The 13,743-nt window shown below is 43.3% G+C and overlaps 1 protein-coding gene across 10 annotated transcripts in view; it reads left to right on the plus strand.

Moving 5' to 3' along the window:
• Positions 1–7,097, plus strand: part of Sorbs1 (sorbin and SH3 domain containing 1) — a 240,625-nt gene extending 233,528 nt beyond the window's left edge. For all 10 annotated transcript variants that reach the window (XM_029563061.1, XM_029563062.1, XM_029563064.1 and 7 more), the window contains 2 exons: positions 1,892–2,004; positions 3,984–7,097. In XM_029563061.1, coding sequence (XP_029418921.1) covers positions 1,892–2,004; positions 3,984–4,051 — 181 coding nt within the window. In that variant the 3' untranslated portion in view covers positions 4,052–7,097. The remainder of the gene's footprint in view (positions 1–1,891; positions 2,005–3,983) is intronic.
• The last annotated feature ends 6,646 nt before the right edge of the window (positions 7,098–13,743 follow it).

Raw genomic sequence — 13,743 nt, forward strand, 5'->3', positions numbered from 1 at the left:
GTGGATGTTTCATTTGAAGGGTTGAAAAGTAAGTTTGATGATGTGTGGGGTGGGGTGGGGGACTATAGATCAAGGGACATCAAGGACAGGGCAGAGACTTAAGAACATTTGTACCAAAGAAAATAGGTGACAAAGTTGAAAGATGCAAGTGAGAAGATGTGAGTGAAGAAAGAGGGCTTCAGCATGGCCAGGAGGAGGGGTATGTATACACAGGATCAGGGACAGCACAGTGAGTAGAAACAGACTCAGGTCCAGAGGGAAGAAAGATTAAGGTTTTATAACAGCAAGCTTCCATCTTGGAAGATGGGGGACAGAATATGGAACATGATGTTGAGAGTGGGGCATTGGAACCAGCAGAGGGACTCAGGAAAGGACTCAATGTGAGAGTTTTTCTGAGCTGTGGGGGATCCAGACCACAAGACTGCAGATTTTCTCCAACCTATGTCCACTGTCTGCAACAGAATTATTTTCCAGAGCATAGGATGATCAGCAGCCCTGGTAGAAGTTAAGGGGAAAGCACTATAAGATGTTAGCAAGGACATGTTAGATAGCCAGACATAGGACTCCAAGTGAGATAGTAAATAGTTGTCTACATATAGAAACATGAAGATAATGTATTCACTTATAACAAGAAATCTGCCTGTGTTTTGTAATTCCTGATTAGAGACCTTCCTTCTGGTAACCAGATCCTTCACCAAAGTCTCAATAAACAGGAGGAAATAGTTAAGGGCAACTGCTCCATATTTAGCACACAGTACGAACCTCTTGGTTTTGAAAGCCGATCTCACGTGTTTGTTTCTAGCCCCTCTTACTCCCACACTGGAATTCCCTGCCTTTACTGGAAATGGCAGGTGATTGACTCATTTACAAAATTTTGGTGCTCCTGTGTTCCAAAGTAATGAGTATTCTGGATTGTGAAGTTGGTGTATATCAGATGTCCCCTAAGTATTTGTTAAAGGAATAAATAAAAGCAAAGCTCTTCCTTAATGCCAAAGCTGATTGATAATCAGATTTCACTATGATGAATCCACTGTTACAGAACACAGAATAGTGCTGATCAAATGCCTTAGGCCAAATAACGAGTCAGTAAAAACTTTTCTCCCAAATATCATTGGGGTTAGAACAAAAGCAGAAAGGGCTCCATGGCTTCAGAGAAGGGACTTCCACACTTAAGAACACTCAGGATAGTTCTGTTCATCCATGAGACAATGGGAATGTGTTGTTTTGTTTTGTTTTGTTTTGTTTTGAAACAGGGCCTTATTCTATAGACCAGGATGGCCAGAATTCAGTATGTAGCCTAGACTGGCCTTGAACTCATAGCAGTTTGCCTGCCCTGGCCTCCCACATGCTAAGATTACTTGGCATGAACCACCTCTCTTAGCTGGGAATGTACTTTTTATACATTTTTCTGTCTCTATCATCTTCTTACAATTGCTTTATGTTCTCTAATAAATATGACCAGAATGTAATGTTTCTGAGACTAACTGCTGATTATTCTTAATAATCTATCTATCTATATGTCCTATAGTAAGAAAAAAAGTGTGGTTTTCTTTATTTAAAGGCTAAGGGGTTGAGTAGAAGTCAGGGAAGGGCTCCAGATTTAAAACAACAACAACAAAACCTCTGCTGTGGTAACCAGATAAAACCAAACAAAAGACTTGATCATGACTTGAATGTCAGGAATTTCCTACCAAAGTTAATCTTTATTGAGGTAATGTATTTCTCCAAATGCTAAATTGCTAGAGAAATAGTCAATAAAACGTTTTCATCCTTACACATAGGTAGGAAACATTATGTAAATGTTAGTTCACAGAAATGGGGTTTTAAAGCTCATTGGTCGTTTAATCCTGTCAGCAGTTGACACACTTCTTATTCCTTTTCTGGTATATAGATGTAGCTACCAAGCATTGTATAGCTATGTACCACAGAATGATGATGAGTTGGAACTCCGGGATGGAGATATCGTTGATGTCATGGAAAAATGTGACGATGGCTGGTTTGTGGGTAAGAATCCCATCATGCTTTCCTTCTAGCAATATATTGAAGGAGGAACTAGGAGTGAGACACAAGAAAAGCATTCTTGTTTGTGAAGAAAGCAATGTTCTCAGCCCCTCTACATCCATCTTGAAATGGTGTGAATGTTATGCCAGGCTGCCCACTGCTCTCCAGCATGCATCCTTTTGGCTTAGGTCCAGGTAGTACAATGGGAGCCACTGGTTCATTTTCTCCCTTCTTTCCAAAGAACTAGCTCTTGCCTGATCTCTGTAAAAATTTTGCCAAGTCAGTGTTGGGATTGGAATGGCCCAAACAGCAAGGCTCAGCATAAATGACCAGATAGGCTGTAAGACAGGGAGGTTGGCCGCAGCCTTACCAGCCTTTCAGCAAATGCTCTGTCCTCCCAGAAGCCAGGTATCCTAGTTTGTTTCTTCATTGCTGTGACAAAACAGTCTGACCAGTACCAACTTGGGAAGGAAAGGGTTTATTCAGCTTACATCTCCCAGGTCGCGTTCATCAGGGAGCCCAAGGTAGGAACTCAGTGCAGGAACCTGGAAGCAGGGGCCGCAGCCTTACCAGCCTTTCAGCAAATGCTCTGTCCTCCCAGAAGCCAGGTATCCTAGTTTGTTTCTTCATTGCTGTGACAAAACAGTCTGACCAGTACCAACTTGGGAAGGAAAGGGTTTATTCAGCTTACATCTCCCAGGTCGCGTTCATCAGGGAGCCCAAGGTAGGAACTCAGTGCAGGAACCTGGAAGCAGGAGCTGGAGCACAGGCCGTGAAGGAACTCTGCTTACAGGCTTGCTCCCCTGGCCCCTGCTCACCCTGCTTTCTTATGCAACCCAGGCCCGCCTGCCTAGGGGTGGCACCACCCACAGTGGTCTGGGCCCTCCCACATCACTCAACAATCAAGAAAATACCCCACAGACATGGCCACAGGCCAGTCCAATGGAAGCAATTCCCCAATTGAGGCTCCCTCAACCCAGGTGTGTCAAGTTGACACCAAAGCTATCCAGCATACCAGGTCTCCCTAAGGACTTTTTCAGAAGAAAGTCACATGAAGAAGTCACTCTAGCACAGTGCAGTGCCATAGAATAGGCACACTATGTGTGAAATTTTAAATTTTAGGGAGGCCACAGTGAAAAAGCAAAAAGAAACCTGCAAAATTAATTCTGGTCTTTTATAAACCCAGTGCACTCAAGTATTAGTCTTTGAGCACATAAAGATTGTTAGCGATGTATATTGCATTCTTCTTTTCACACTAAGTCTCTGGAAGCTGGTATATATGGTATTTCAAATGCTTGGGTACCATGTGTGGCTGCCCTATTAAAGATAAAAGCTGAGGTGGGAAGCTGTCAAATTCTAGGCAATTGAGCTATACAGCAAGACCGTCTCCAAAAAGAATAAAAAGGAAGGAAGGAAGGAAGGAAGGAAGGAAGGAAGGAAGGAGGGGGAAGGTCTAAGAGTGCTTCCATTTTCAACCTGTGGGGAAGGGCATTAGTTCTCCAATGAAGACCCACATCCTGGGCAAAGGAACTGTGTTAGCATGAGTGTCTCCCTTATACACCTGTTATTTTGAAACATAGCCTAGTATTCAGAGTACAAGTTTAGCAGCCCAGCATTTCTAATCAATAAGGATAGAAGTATCGAGAAGAGTAATGGGCTAGAAGTCAAAAGCCCTGGGTTCACCTTCTGCCTCTGACATGTGTTAGGCTAAGGGATCTGAGACGTGTTACTTAAATTCTCTGAGCCTGGGTCCCTCCATCTAAAAAGCAGGAATATTAGGAACACCTATCTCACTTGCTCCTGCCCCCCATTATTTTGCAGCCTAAATGAAATAAGGTAAGGGAGACTGCTTTGGAAACCATATACTATTCTATACACTCTGGGATTATTATAGAGGGACTGTGGCAGAGTCTGCAGTGTTCTCTCCAAACTTAGTAGGTGGATCGTCTCATTTGTTATCTTGTTTATTTTGTTTCTTATAGGAACTTCAAGAAGGACAAGGCAGTTTGGTACTTTTCCAGGCAACTATGTAAAACCTTTATATCTATAAGAAGACTGAAAACCACAGAGAGTATTTTTATCAGAGGATGAAGCATCATTCATGAACTGTTCTCTTTATTTAAATGTTGAGTCAGTAGGAAAATTAATGCAGTTGGTAACATAAGAATTCAAAGAGAGGAGCAGAGGAGTGTGTTTAAAACCCACTATGTATCAAGAGGGCTTAACTGTGTGCTAAGCAAATTGGTATTTATGTGGCTGCTTCTGGGAGCTGCTCCAGCCCCAAACCCCACCTCTTGTGTAATCTGATCTGGAGTTCTGTCCAGAACAGTGTTTGCCAAAAATGTTTCATACTGCCCTGTCCTCACCTGCTCCCATCTCAAAGGGGTCCCTTGGGGACCAAGCAGGTCCATTCCCAGCCATATTCCATAGGGCCCAAGCCTGTGTATCCACTAACCACATCCCCCTACCTCCATCCCTGGCTGCCTTAGTTAGAGCCAGCCAATCCTCTGTATTGCTAGAAACCATTCTGAGTTTCTGGGGCTATTTCTTAGCACCAGGGCCTGCTGAGGTCCAGGTGAAGAAATGGAGTGGACCAGGTGCCCTGGCATTCAGTCTGCTTGGTGGCATTGCCCTTGACTGGCCTGCTGTTCTGACAGAAAAGCATGCCATGTTTGCCCTGAGTTTGGAAGCAGATGGCCAGGCAGATGAGGTATAATTTGTGCCTCCACATGATTAAGCCAGTCACCTTGCAGCTCTGGAGGTCACTAGCAGTGAAATGTGCTCCAGGCCCTACTTACTGTCACAGCAGGGTGGCTGCATTTATGAGAGCACCTTTTTTCTCTGGCTCAGGTTTGTCTGGGACAGGATGGGATGTGTTCCTAGAATCCAGATTGGTGACCAGCGATTCTCTTAGCACATGTGGGTGCACGCTGGCTGCCGGAACACCGTGGGTAGGGCACACTCAGAAGGGACTCCATATCTCCAGCTTTGCCTGTGTTGGAGTTCAAGTACCACTCAGAATGTCATATGTCCCCTGCCCCCAGGACTGGGTGTCCCAGTGTACCTGATAAGACCTCCCTTCAGAGCCCAGGTGCATATGGCCTGATTATGACCCCTGGGTGTTTAGTCACCACTCTCTTAGCCTCTCTGTTAGACCCCTTAATGACACAAAGATAAATGTGGCCTCTTCCCAGAGAGAGCCAGCCAGGGGCTCAGGTGACTGGGAGACACAGAAAAAGGAACTGAATCCAGAGAGACTGTGATACGTGCAAAAGGTGTGAGAGGAAGGGGTGAGTTTCCCCTGGAGGGGTCCTAGAAAGCATTGTCAGGTTTCTGTCTCCATCAGCTCACTTCTAAACAAGGATGCTGGGAGAATATTTGGGGGTAGTTTATGTCTAGAAATACTTGGAACTTTTTCCAGAATCTCGTATCCTACCTACAGACAGCAGGAGTTGTAGGTGACAGGGCTTACTTAGACTGGAACCCCTGGCTTCTCTGCATATAGCTTAGAATCACCCCAGCTTAGAATCACTCCGGGGCCACTATCCCAAATGTCTGAAGTCTTTATAAAGTGACTCTGCCTCAGCTGCTGCCCCAGATACCATGGAATCACACCAGCTTCACCCCCTTACTCCCAGAAATCCCCCCTCCATTAGCTTTACTTCCTTCCCTATCCTTTCCAGGAGGCTTTCAAGAAAGAAAATTCCACTGATTGATTGATTCACACTAAAATATAAATGACTGATAAGAGGAATGTGTTGCCTCTTCCAGGAGGCATTGTTTTTTACCTAAGACAGAGCACAGTCTTCATCACAAGAGAAAAGGGTGTGGAACTGCTGGGGCTTCCTGGGCAGAAAGGATTTTTCTCCTAGAGCCCAGTGACTCTATGACCTATCGCTTTGGAGCTCTGTTCCACCAGCTGACAGCACTGTTTTCTTTCTTTCCTTTGCCCCTCTTAGAGGGAACATAGTAAAAATGTTTATGCATGTGCACCTCGCACAGCTGCATTTTCACCCATTTTGGAATGCAGTCCTTATATTGCTAATGAGTTTCCCAGTCTTTCCTAGATGCCAACCATGAATAACACGATCTTATCTAAGTTTTCTGAGGGGTGCTTCTTGATTAAGTAGGTAATTCTGAACACCTCTTTAAATACAGCTAGAAAGTAAAACCAATTTGTAAAAGCTACACTGGCATCCAATGCCAGCCACACACAGTAATATCTTCCAAATCCAGGTATGCCCATTTTAATAAAATCACTCCAACTTCCTACATATGAAAAAACAAAACAAAAAAACAAGGAGTGAAGGTTTCAATTACTCTTTTGTTCTCAGACATTTAGTAATATAAAGTACCTATTTTTATGCTGAAATGTTTATACAGGTTTATTAACAACAAGTGCAGCTATCTGGCGGCATGCCTTGCAACACGTTTTGATATATTTCGCTACGCTTCCAGGTAAAGGCAAGCCCCACACTACTTACCTTTTGCAGTCTCTCTGGGATTGGGAAAAGCAAAAAAAAAAAAAAAAAAAAAAAAATGCTTGAGAAGTGGGACTGTAAATAATGTATATTTAACTTTGTGTAGCCCATGTACCTACCTTGTATAGAAAAATAATTTTAAAAACTTGAGCAGAAGGGAAGTAAAACAAGGATGTCATGAAGGGGTTTTTTTCCATTTTTATTTAAATGAAGGAATTTCAAATAATTCACCTGCAGATTTGTAGCACAAACATAGTCATTGGAAACTGTTAACATTTACAGTGATTCTTTTGGGATGAGATGGCTACTACTATAATCTCATTTACAGTTTTATTTTTTCGTTTTCTTTTCACAGTCCTATTTATCTGCAATAATATTAAATCCCATTGCTGGAACAGGTTACTACAAAAAAGGATTGTAATCTGAAAGAAACATAACTGACATATGTAACCAATTAATTTCAAGTATTGCCATTTAAATTACACAGCAGAGCATGTGCTATGCAGACACAGATTTTTCTGCTCATTTATTTTCTTTATTGCAGTGGATTGATTTGATAGATGTGTTGAATTATTACCTTTGCTGTACATATTATTTAATAAACTTTATTCCGAATTGCGTGGCAGCTGTGTGTTCTTGCCCTTCGTTGGTTCTTTCTTCCCGTGGGGCCTACTTGCTGCTCGGCTATCTCCTTCTCTCCATCGTCCATCAATGGCTGCCTGGCTCACCCTGCCCCCAACACACCACGTCTTGCCTTACCTTTTTCTTAGTAGCATAGCTCTATGACCCTCTAAAATGATTACTAGTGCCCACATCATTTCTTTCTAAAGTATGTAGTTTGTTCTGATAACAAAAATAATGTTCCAGCCAGGCGTTTAACTCAGCACTTGAGTTCGAGGCCAGCCTGGTCTACATAAGTGAGCTCCCAGCCAGCTGGGGCTACAGGAAGACCCTGTCTCAAGAACACCAAAATAATAATATAATAATAATAATAAATAATAATAATATGATGATGATGTTCCTATGTCTTTAAAAGCCAAAGTGAAACATTATGAAATATATAATGGGTCTCTATTTGTGCCTCAAAACATGGGAAGGTATTAAGTTTTTGAAAATCAAGTCTGGCTGAGTCTTCTGCTATGGCGGTTGCTTGTTTTTTTCCCCCACACCAAGTGTATCAAGACACCCTGCACCCATCCTCATCCTCCCCCCGCCCCCAGTGGCCATCCAATGGCCGTGACCCCCATCTTACTCCAGTGGGGTCAGGTGTGCGCAGGCATGGGGTTCCCCTAAGGAAAAGCCCTCAAACCTCACTCCCTTGCCCTTGTCCTGCTCTGCTTCCTCTGAGTATGAGTCTGGAGCTGCATCTAGGCAGTGAACAGACCCAAGAGGGGTGCCTTCCAGAGTCTGCCAGTTTTCATCCTGGGCCCAGTTTCATAGGCACGGCTAACCATTCTCTCAAGCATCTGTCCAACAAAGCCTCCCTCCTACCTTCAAAGTGCACTGAGGACCCAGCCACTTCTACCATGATAACCCAAGCCGTTTTCTCTCACCTAGACCATTGCAATAACCGTAGCTCTTGCCCTGCTTTGCCCTTGCCTCCTCTCTCAACTTTGAGACGGTATCCAGGAGGATCATTTTGAAGTTGGCCATGTTTCCTCTGCTGGTTTCTCTTCTCACAGTGGAGTTCATAGGTATTGCTCCTCCCTCCCCCTCCATGACCTCTGACCTCACCTGCTAATTTCTCACAATGTTTCTAGCCACAATCCTCCCTCAGGTCTGAAACTCCTCCAGCACACTCCAGCTGCAGGGCTTTGTGCTCACTAGTCCTTGCGCTTGGAATACGCTTTCCCCAGGTGCTGCTTCCTTCTCCTTTTCTCTTCCTTTGTTCCTTTGGACATTTCGTATGTTGCCTTCTCTATGAGGATTTCTTTGGCTGCCTTATATATCCTATATAAGCTATTGTTCCCGCCCAAGCATTCCATTCCCGTCTCTTCCTCTGTGTTTTCCCATAACACCATCACCTGGTATTTGTCTTTGAAACAATCCTATGAGATCTACGAGGGTGGCAAATCTGTTTCACACCAAGAATGTTTGATGACACTCAGTCCTTCAGGTTATTAGCCGAGTGCAAGTAAATGAATCCTTAAAGCCCAAGAGATTGTAGCTCAATATTTTCTATAAATCATCAAAGAAGGAAACATTATACCAATTTCTTGGCATCAAAATCACAACAGAAATAAATCTCAAATTAAGCCGGCTTCATACAGACAGGGAAAAAGTTCTTGTCATTACAATCTTCTCCTACAGACACCACTGCGACTCTCCTGAGTGGTCCTTGAGCAGTTACATCTCTGCACATACTAACATACAGCTCCAAAAGAAAGCTTTACACAGGGGCAATTTTTTTCTTTAATAGAGCATGTACATAGCTCCAAAGATACACTTAACTGGTTTTCTATTAATGATGCGAATATGTGAGACTTTTGCCAGCTTTTTACCACAGTGAGCGAACAATACAGTTTTCAGTAGTGCTGTTGGCTCTAAGAGCAGGAACATTTCAAAGCTTAGGAAAATGTCAAGTCGTTTTCCTGAGGTACCAATTTATACTCCTGCCAAGTTTGTGAGAGTCTTTCCCACCTCCCGGTTAAAACCATTGTCGAAACCATTGTTCGCTTCCCTGAAATGCTATTATTTGTTCTGGGCCAGCCACTTCTCAATCCCCTTTCTAGATCTTCACAGGCTAGCCCTTTGTTGCTTTCTCTCAGTTTATGCTGCTTCAGGGACCAGATTCCTACAGTATAATTATGGCCTACAGAGTCACTCCTTTGAAGGTCCTTTCAGTGATTATGGGAGAAACCTAACACTATAGGCTTGTGTGGACACATACCAAAGCAAGTCGTAAGTAGCCTCAGGCAGGAAGGAATCCAGGGACTCAAACTTCCTCTGTTGTATTTCTCTTATTCTTGGCTCTGTGGTCCTGTTTGGCTACATTTTCACCTATCAGGTACAGCCATGGAACACATGGCTGCAGTCAGCTCCAGCCTCATTTTTACTTCTCTGACTCTAGATGCAAAGGGGCTTCTATTTGGCTTTCCCCAAAAACAATTCCAGGTCGTCATAGGCCCCTCCTAGATTTTGTTTTTTATTTTAGTTTAGTTTTTGATACAGGGTCTCATGTATCCCATGCTTGGACTCACTATGTAGCAGAGGATGACCTGAAACTTCTTAACCTCCTGCCTCTATCTCCTGAGTGCTGGGATTACAAGCATGTGCCACTATGTCCTGTTTATGTAGTGCTGAGGATAGAACCATGGCTCTACATGCTAAAGCAAGCAGTCTACCAACTCACCTGCAACTCCAGAACCCCTCCTGATTATATACGTGTCTGAATGAATCACTTTGACCAAAGGAGGTGGAGAATGATTGGCAGCCCTCAGAACCTCCTGGCACAGGGGAGATGAAAGGTCAGGGTGGTGTTCTGCCTTAAGAAGGGGAAAGATAGAACTGAATAGAAAAATCAATGGACCCCTGCGCCTGGAGAATTATGTAGCAAACTTTGGAAAATGAAAGGACACTAATCAGTTTCAGTGAATGCCTCAGTATGACTGAGAGTGGACTCCATGCTGAAGCACTGCAAGCCAGGCCTTGGGAACTCAACGGAGGATGACGTCCATCCGGTGGATGGAGCCAGTGGGACACTGAGGTCACAGCACAAGTGCATCACACCCTAAAAATATCAAGACTCTAGAAAGGGAGCAGGATGTTTGGATGACATACATGAGTTTAGTTGCCAAGTTGGAGCATGTCGAAGTCAATGACCTTTAGGACAAATGAAAATCACCACTTGATTCAGTTAATTTTTGAAATGAAATAGCTAAAAAATTATTTGGAGAACATATACAAATAACATATAAATTATGTGAGAATATAATAGTCCTCCCTTAATCTATGGGCACATTCTAAGCTGTCAGTTAATGCCTGAGACCACTGACAGTTTCAAGCCATATATATATATATGTATGTACAAGCCATATATATATACATTCATGTATACACACGTGTATATACACACTATTTTCCCCTATATGTATATACCTATAATAAAGTTTAATTTGTGTTAGGCACACTGAGTGATTAACAGTCACTAATAAAAACAGAACAATTATAGGCTGAGGCAGGAAGATTGTGAGTACAAGGCCAGCCTTGGCTACACAGCAAGACCTTATCTCAGAAGTAAATAAGTTATATGAGTGTGACACTCAAATTGTCTGTTGTACTCATGCTTCTCAACTGCAAACAACTAAACAGTGGAACCTGAAGCCACATTCAATAGGATGGCTACTGTATTAAAAAGATTTTTTTTTTTCTTTTGGTCTTTTTGAGACAGGGTCTCCCTGTAGTTGTCCTGGAACTCACTATATAGACCCAGGTGGCCTTGAACTCAGAGATCCACCTGCCTCTGCCTCCTGAGTTCTGGGACTAAAGGTGTGCGCCACCACACCCAGCACATCAAAAACTTTTTAAGGAGTTGAATGTGATGGTTCATGCCTTTAATCCCATGACTCTGGAGGCATAGTGAATTTCAGGCTAACAGGAAGATCCTGCCTCAAAAACAAAGCAGAAACAAAATTTAAGATAAGCCTATAGGAGGAAAAATGACAAGAAGATCAGAGTGACCACGGTACTTTGAGAATCTGTCCTTTTGCACAACTAGACTGCTTCTGGGACCTTTGCTCTGATATCACCAGACCCCAAACAATGGGTAGATTCAGACAATCTGGCCCCTTCTGACTTGTCTCTAAAGTGAGATCTGACTGATAAGCCAGCAGATGGGAGGTAGATCTGAGAATCATCTTCAAAATAGCAGCATAAACTATGTCAGTTGATGAAGCGAAAGTGTGGTCTGTGGTCTGCTTAGGTCTTGACTTAGCTTCATTTCCTGTTGCTGTGATAAAAACCTTCTGACATAAACAATTTAAGGGGAGCTGGAGAGATGGATCAGCGGTTAAGAGCACTGGCTACTCTTCCAGAGGACCCAGGTTTGGTTTCCAGCACCCACATTGTCGCTCACAACTGCCTAAATACATGGTACACATACATGCACTCAGGCACACACACACATACACATAAACTAAATAAATGAATCTTAAAGAGTGAAAAAGTGGGGACTAGAGAGATGGGTCAGTGGTTAAGAGCAATGGCTGTTCTTGCAGAGGACCTGGGTTTGAACCTAGCACCCACAGGGCAGCTAACAACTGTCTAACTCCAGTTCCAGGGGATCCAATGCCCTTTTCTGTCTTCCGTAGGCATTGAATGTCACAGGTACACTTACACACATGCAGGCAATACATGGATACATATAAAATAAAAATAATGAATAAAATATTTTAAAAATTTAAATAAAAAAGCAAGGCTGGAGAGATAGCTCAGAGGTTAAGAGCACTGGCTGTTCTTGTAGAAGACCCAGATTTGAATCCCAGCACCCACATGGCGACTAACAACTGTCCATAACCCCAGTTCCAGGGGATCTGACACCCTCTTCTGTCCTGGGGCACTGCATGACATGGGTGCACGTATATACATGCAGGCATAACACTCACACACATAAAATAAATACATATAGTAAAAAATAAAAATAAGTAAAAAAGTAACAAGGGAAGGAGGGTTTATTTGCTTCACGATTCCAGGTTACAGTCCATCATCATGGGGAAGTTAAGGTGGCAGGAGCTTGAAGCAACTGTCCTATCACATCTACAGTCAAGAGCAGACAGCAGTGCATTAATGCATGCATGCAAGTGCTTGGCTCACTTTCTCCATTCTTAAAACAGTTTAGAGGCTGGGCATGGTAGCACATGCCTTTAATCCTAGCACTCCAGAGGCAGAGGCATGCAGATCTCTGTGAGTCTCAAAACAAAACAAAAACAAAAACCAGTTCTGTATCCCAGGCCAAGGGAATGGTGTCATCCACAGTGGGCAGGTCTTCTTACCTAACATAATCAAGATAATCCCTCACAGACATGCCCACAGGCCAACACAATCTAGACAATGCCTAACTGAGCCTCCCTTCCCAGGTGATTCTAGATTGTGTCAAATTGATAATTAAAACTTGCCATTCATGCCCCCAAGTCCCTTTGAGACAGTCACAACGTCAAATGATTTACATAATAATGGTAAAGTGTTTCAGCCTCCAAGGACCTCTCCAGTGATCTTTACCTGGTGTTCACACATCCTGGTGTGGTCCCTTTTCCCATCAGTCATTTGGTCTGTGCGACCAATAGAATACAGAGGAAATGATGGTATGTGACTTATGAGGCAAAGTCATAAAAGCTTGTAGCTTCTGCCTCCTGGATTGCTGACTAGAACTTGGGAATCCCAGGTTTCTTGCTGTGCTGGGTAAGGATGCTAAACTCCCCCACAAAGGAGACACTGGAAAGCTCAGTCTACTAAGAATCAGATGAAACGTTGAATTTGGATGATGAATGTCTCTGCGTCTCACTTGGTTATGAGAACTCAGAAAAGCCACTTAGAGCTCTCTGGGCCTGGGTTTCTTCATATAGGAGGGGAAGGTGCTGGATCAAAGACGGTTGTTAGGAAGGAGGAGGAAGAGGATATCTGATATCAAGTCAACTTGCAAGGCCTACAACAGCTCTGTAGCAGATCTCATGCCTACAGTGTTTCTAAGCCTTATCTACTCCTCACACCAATACTGTAGGTAAATATCTTTATCTTTGCAGGTGAGTTCAGCCCAAGGGTATATGATATGCATATATGCTTGTAAGTAGTAAGTAGATTCTGTCCAACTCCAGAGCCAGTGTCCTTTCCTTTGATCACACTCCTTTCATGGGACAGCTGAGACAAGAGCATAGATCAGCACACCCCTGCATTCTCTAATGTTTACCAAAAGATTATCACATCTCCAGCACTTCCTAGAACAGTCATAATAGTGATAACAATCTCATGAGCCCCTTACCATGGCCTAAACATTATAAGTTCAATAAAAGGTCTCTGTCACTCTCCTGCCAGAGCTGGCACAACAGTAATGGCACAGAAGAAATCTCATGCACCATAGTGGACCCCACGCCATCTTTGCCACCACAACCTCTTAGGGGGTGTGATTCGGCTGTGTCTCTCCTTCCTCACCACTGCACTCTTTACCAACTGTGCTTGGGTCCCCTTGCACAGTCCTATATGTAGATCTAAGAAGGTCAAAGATTACCAAGAACTTTCACTCATGTTTTCTTTATGAGTTAAAAATGAC

Source organism: Nannospalax galili, unplaced genomic scaffold, assembly GCF_000622305.1.
Source record: "Nannospalax galili isolate Female #2095 unplaced genomic scaffold, S.galili_v1.0 scaffold875, whole genome shotgun sequence".
NCBI classification, from domain to species: Eukaryota; Metazoa; Chordata; class Mammalia; order Rodentia; family Spalacidae; genus Nannospalax; species Nannospalax galili.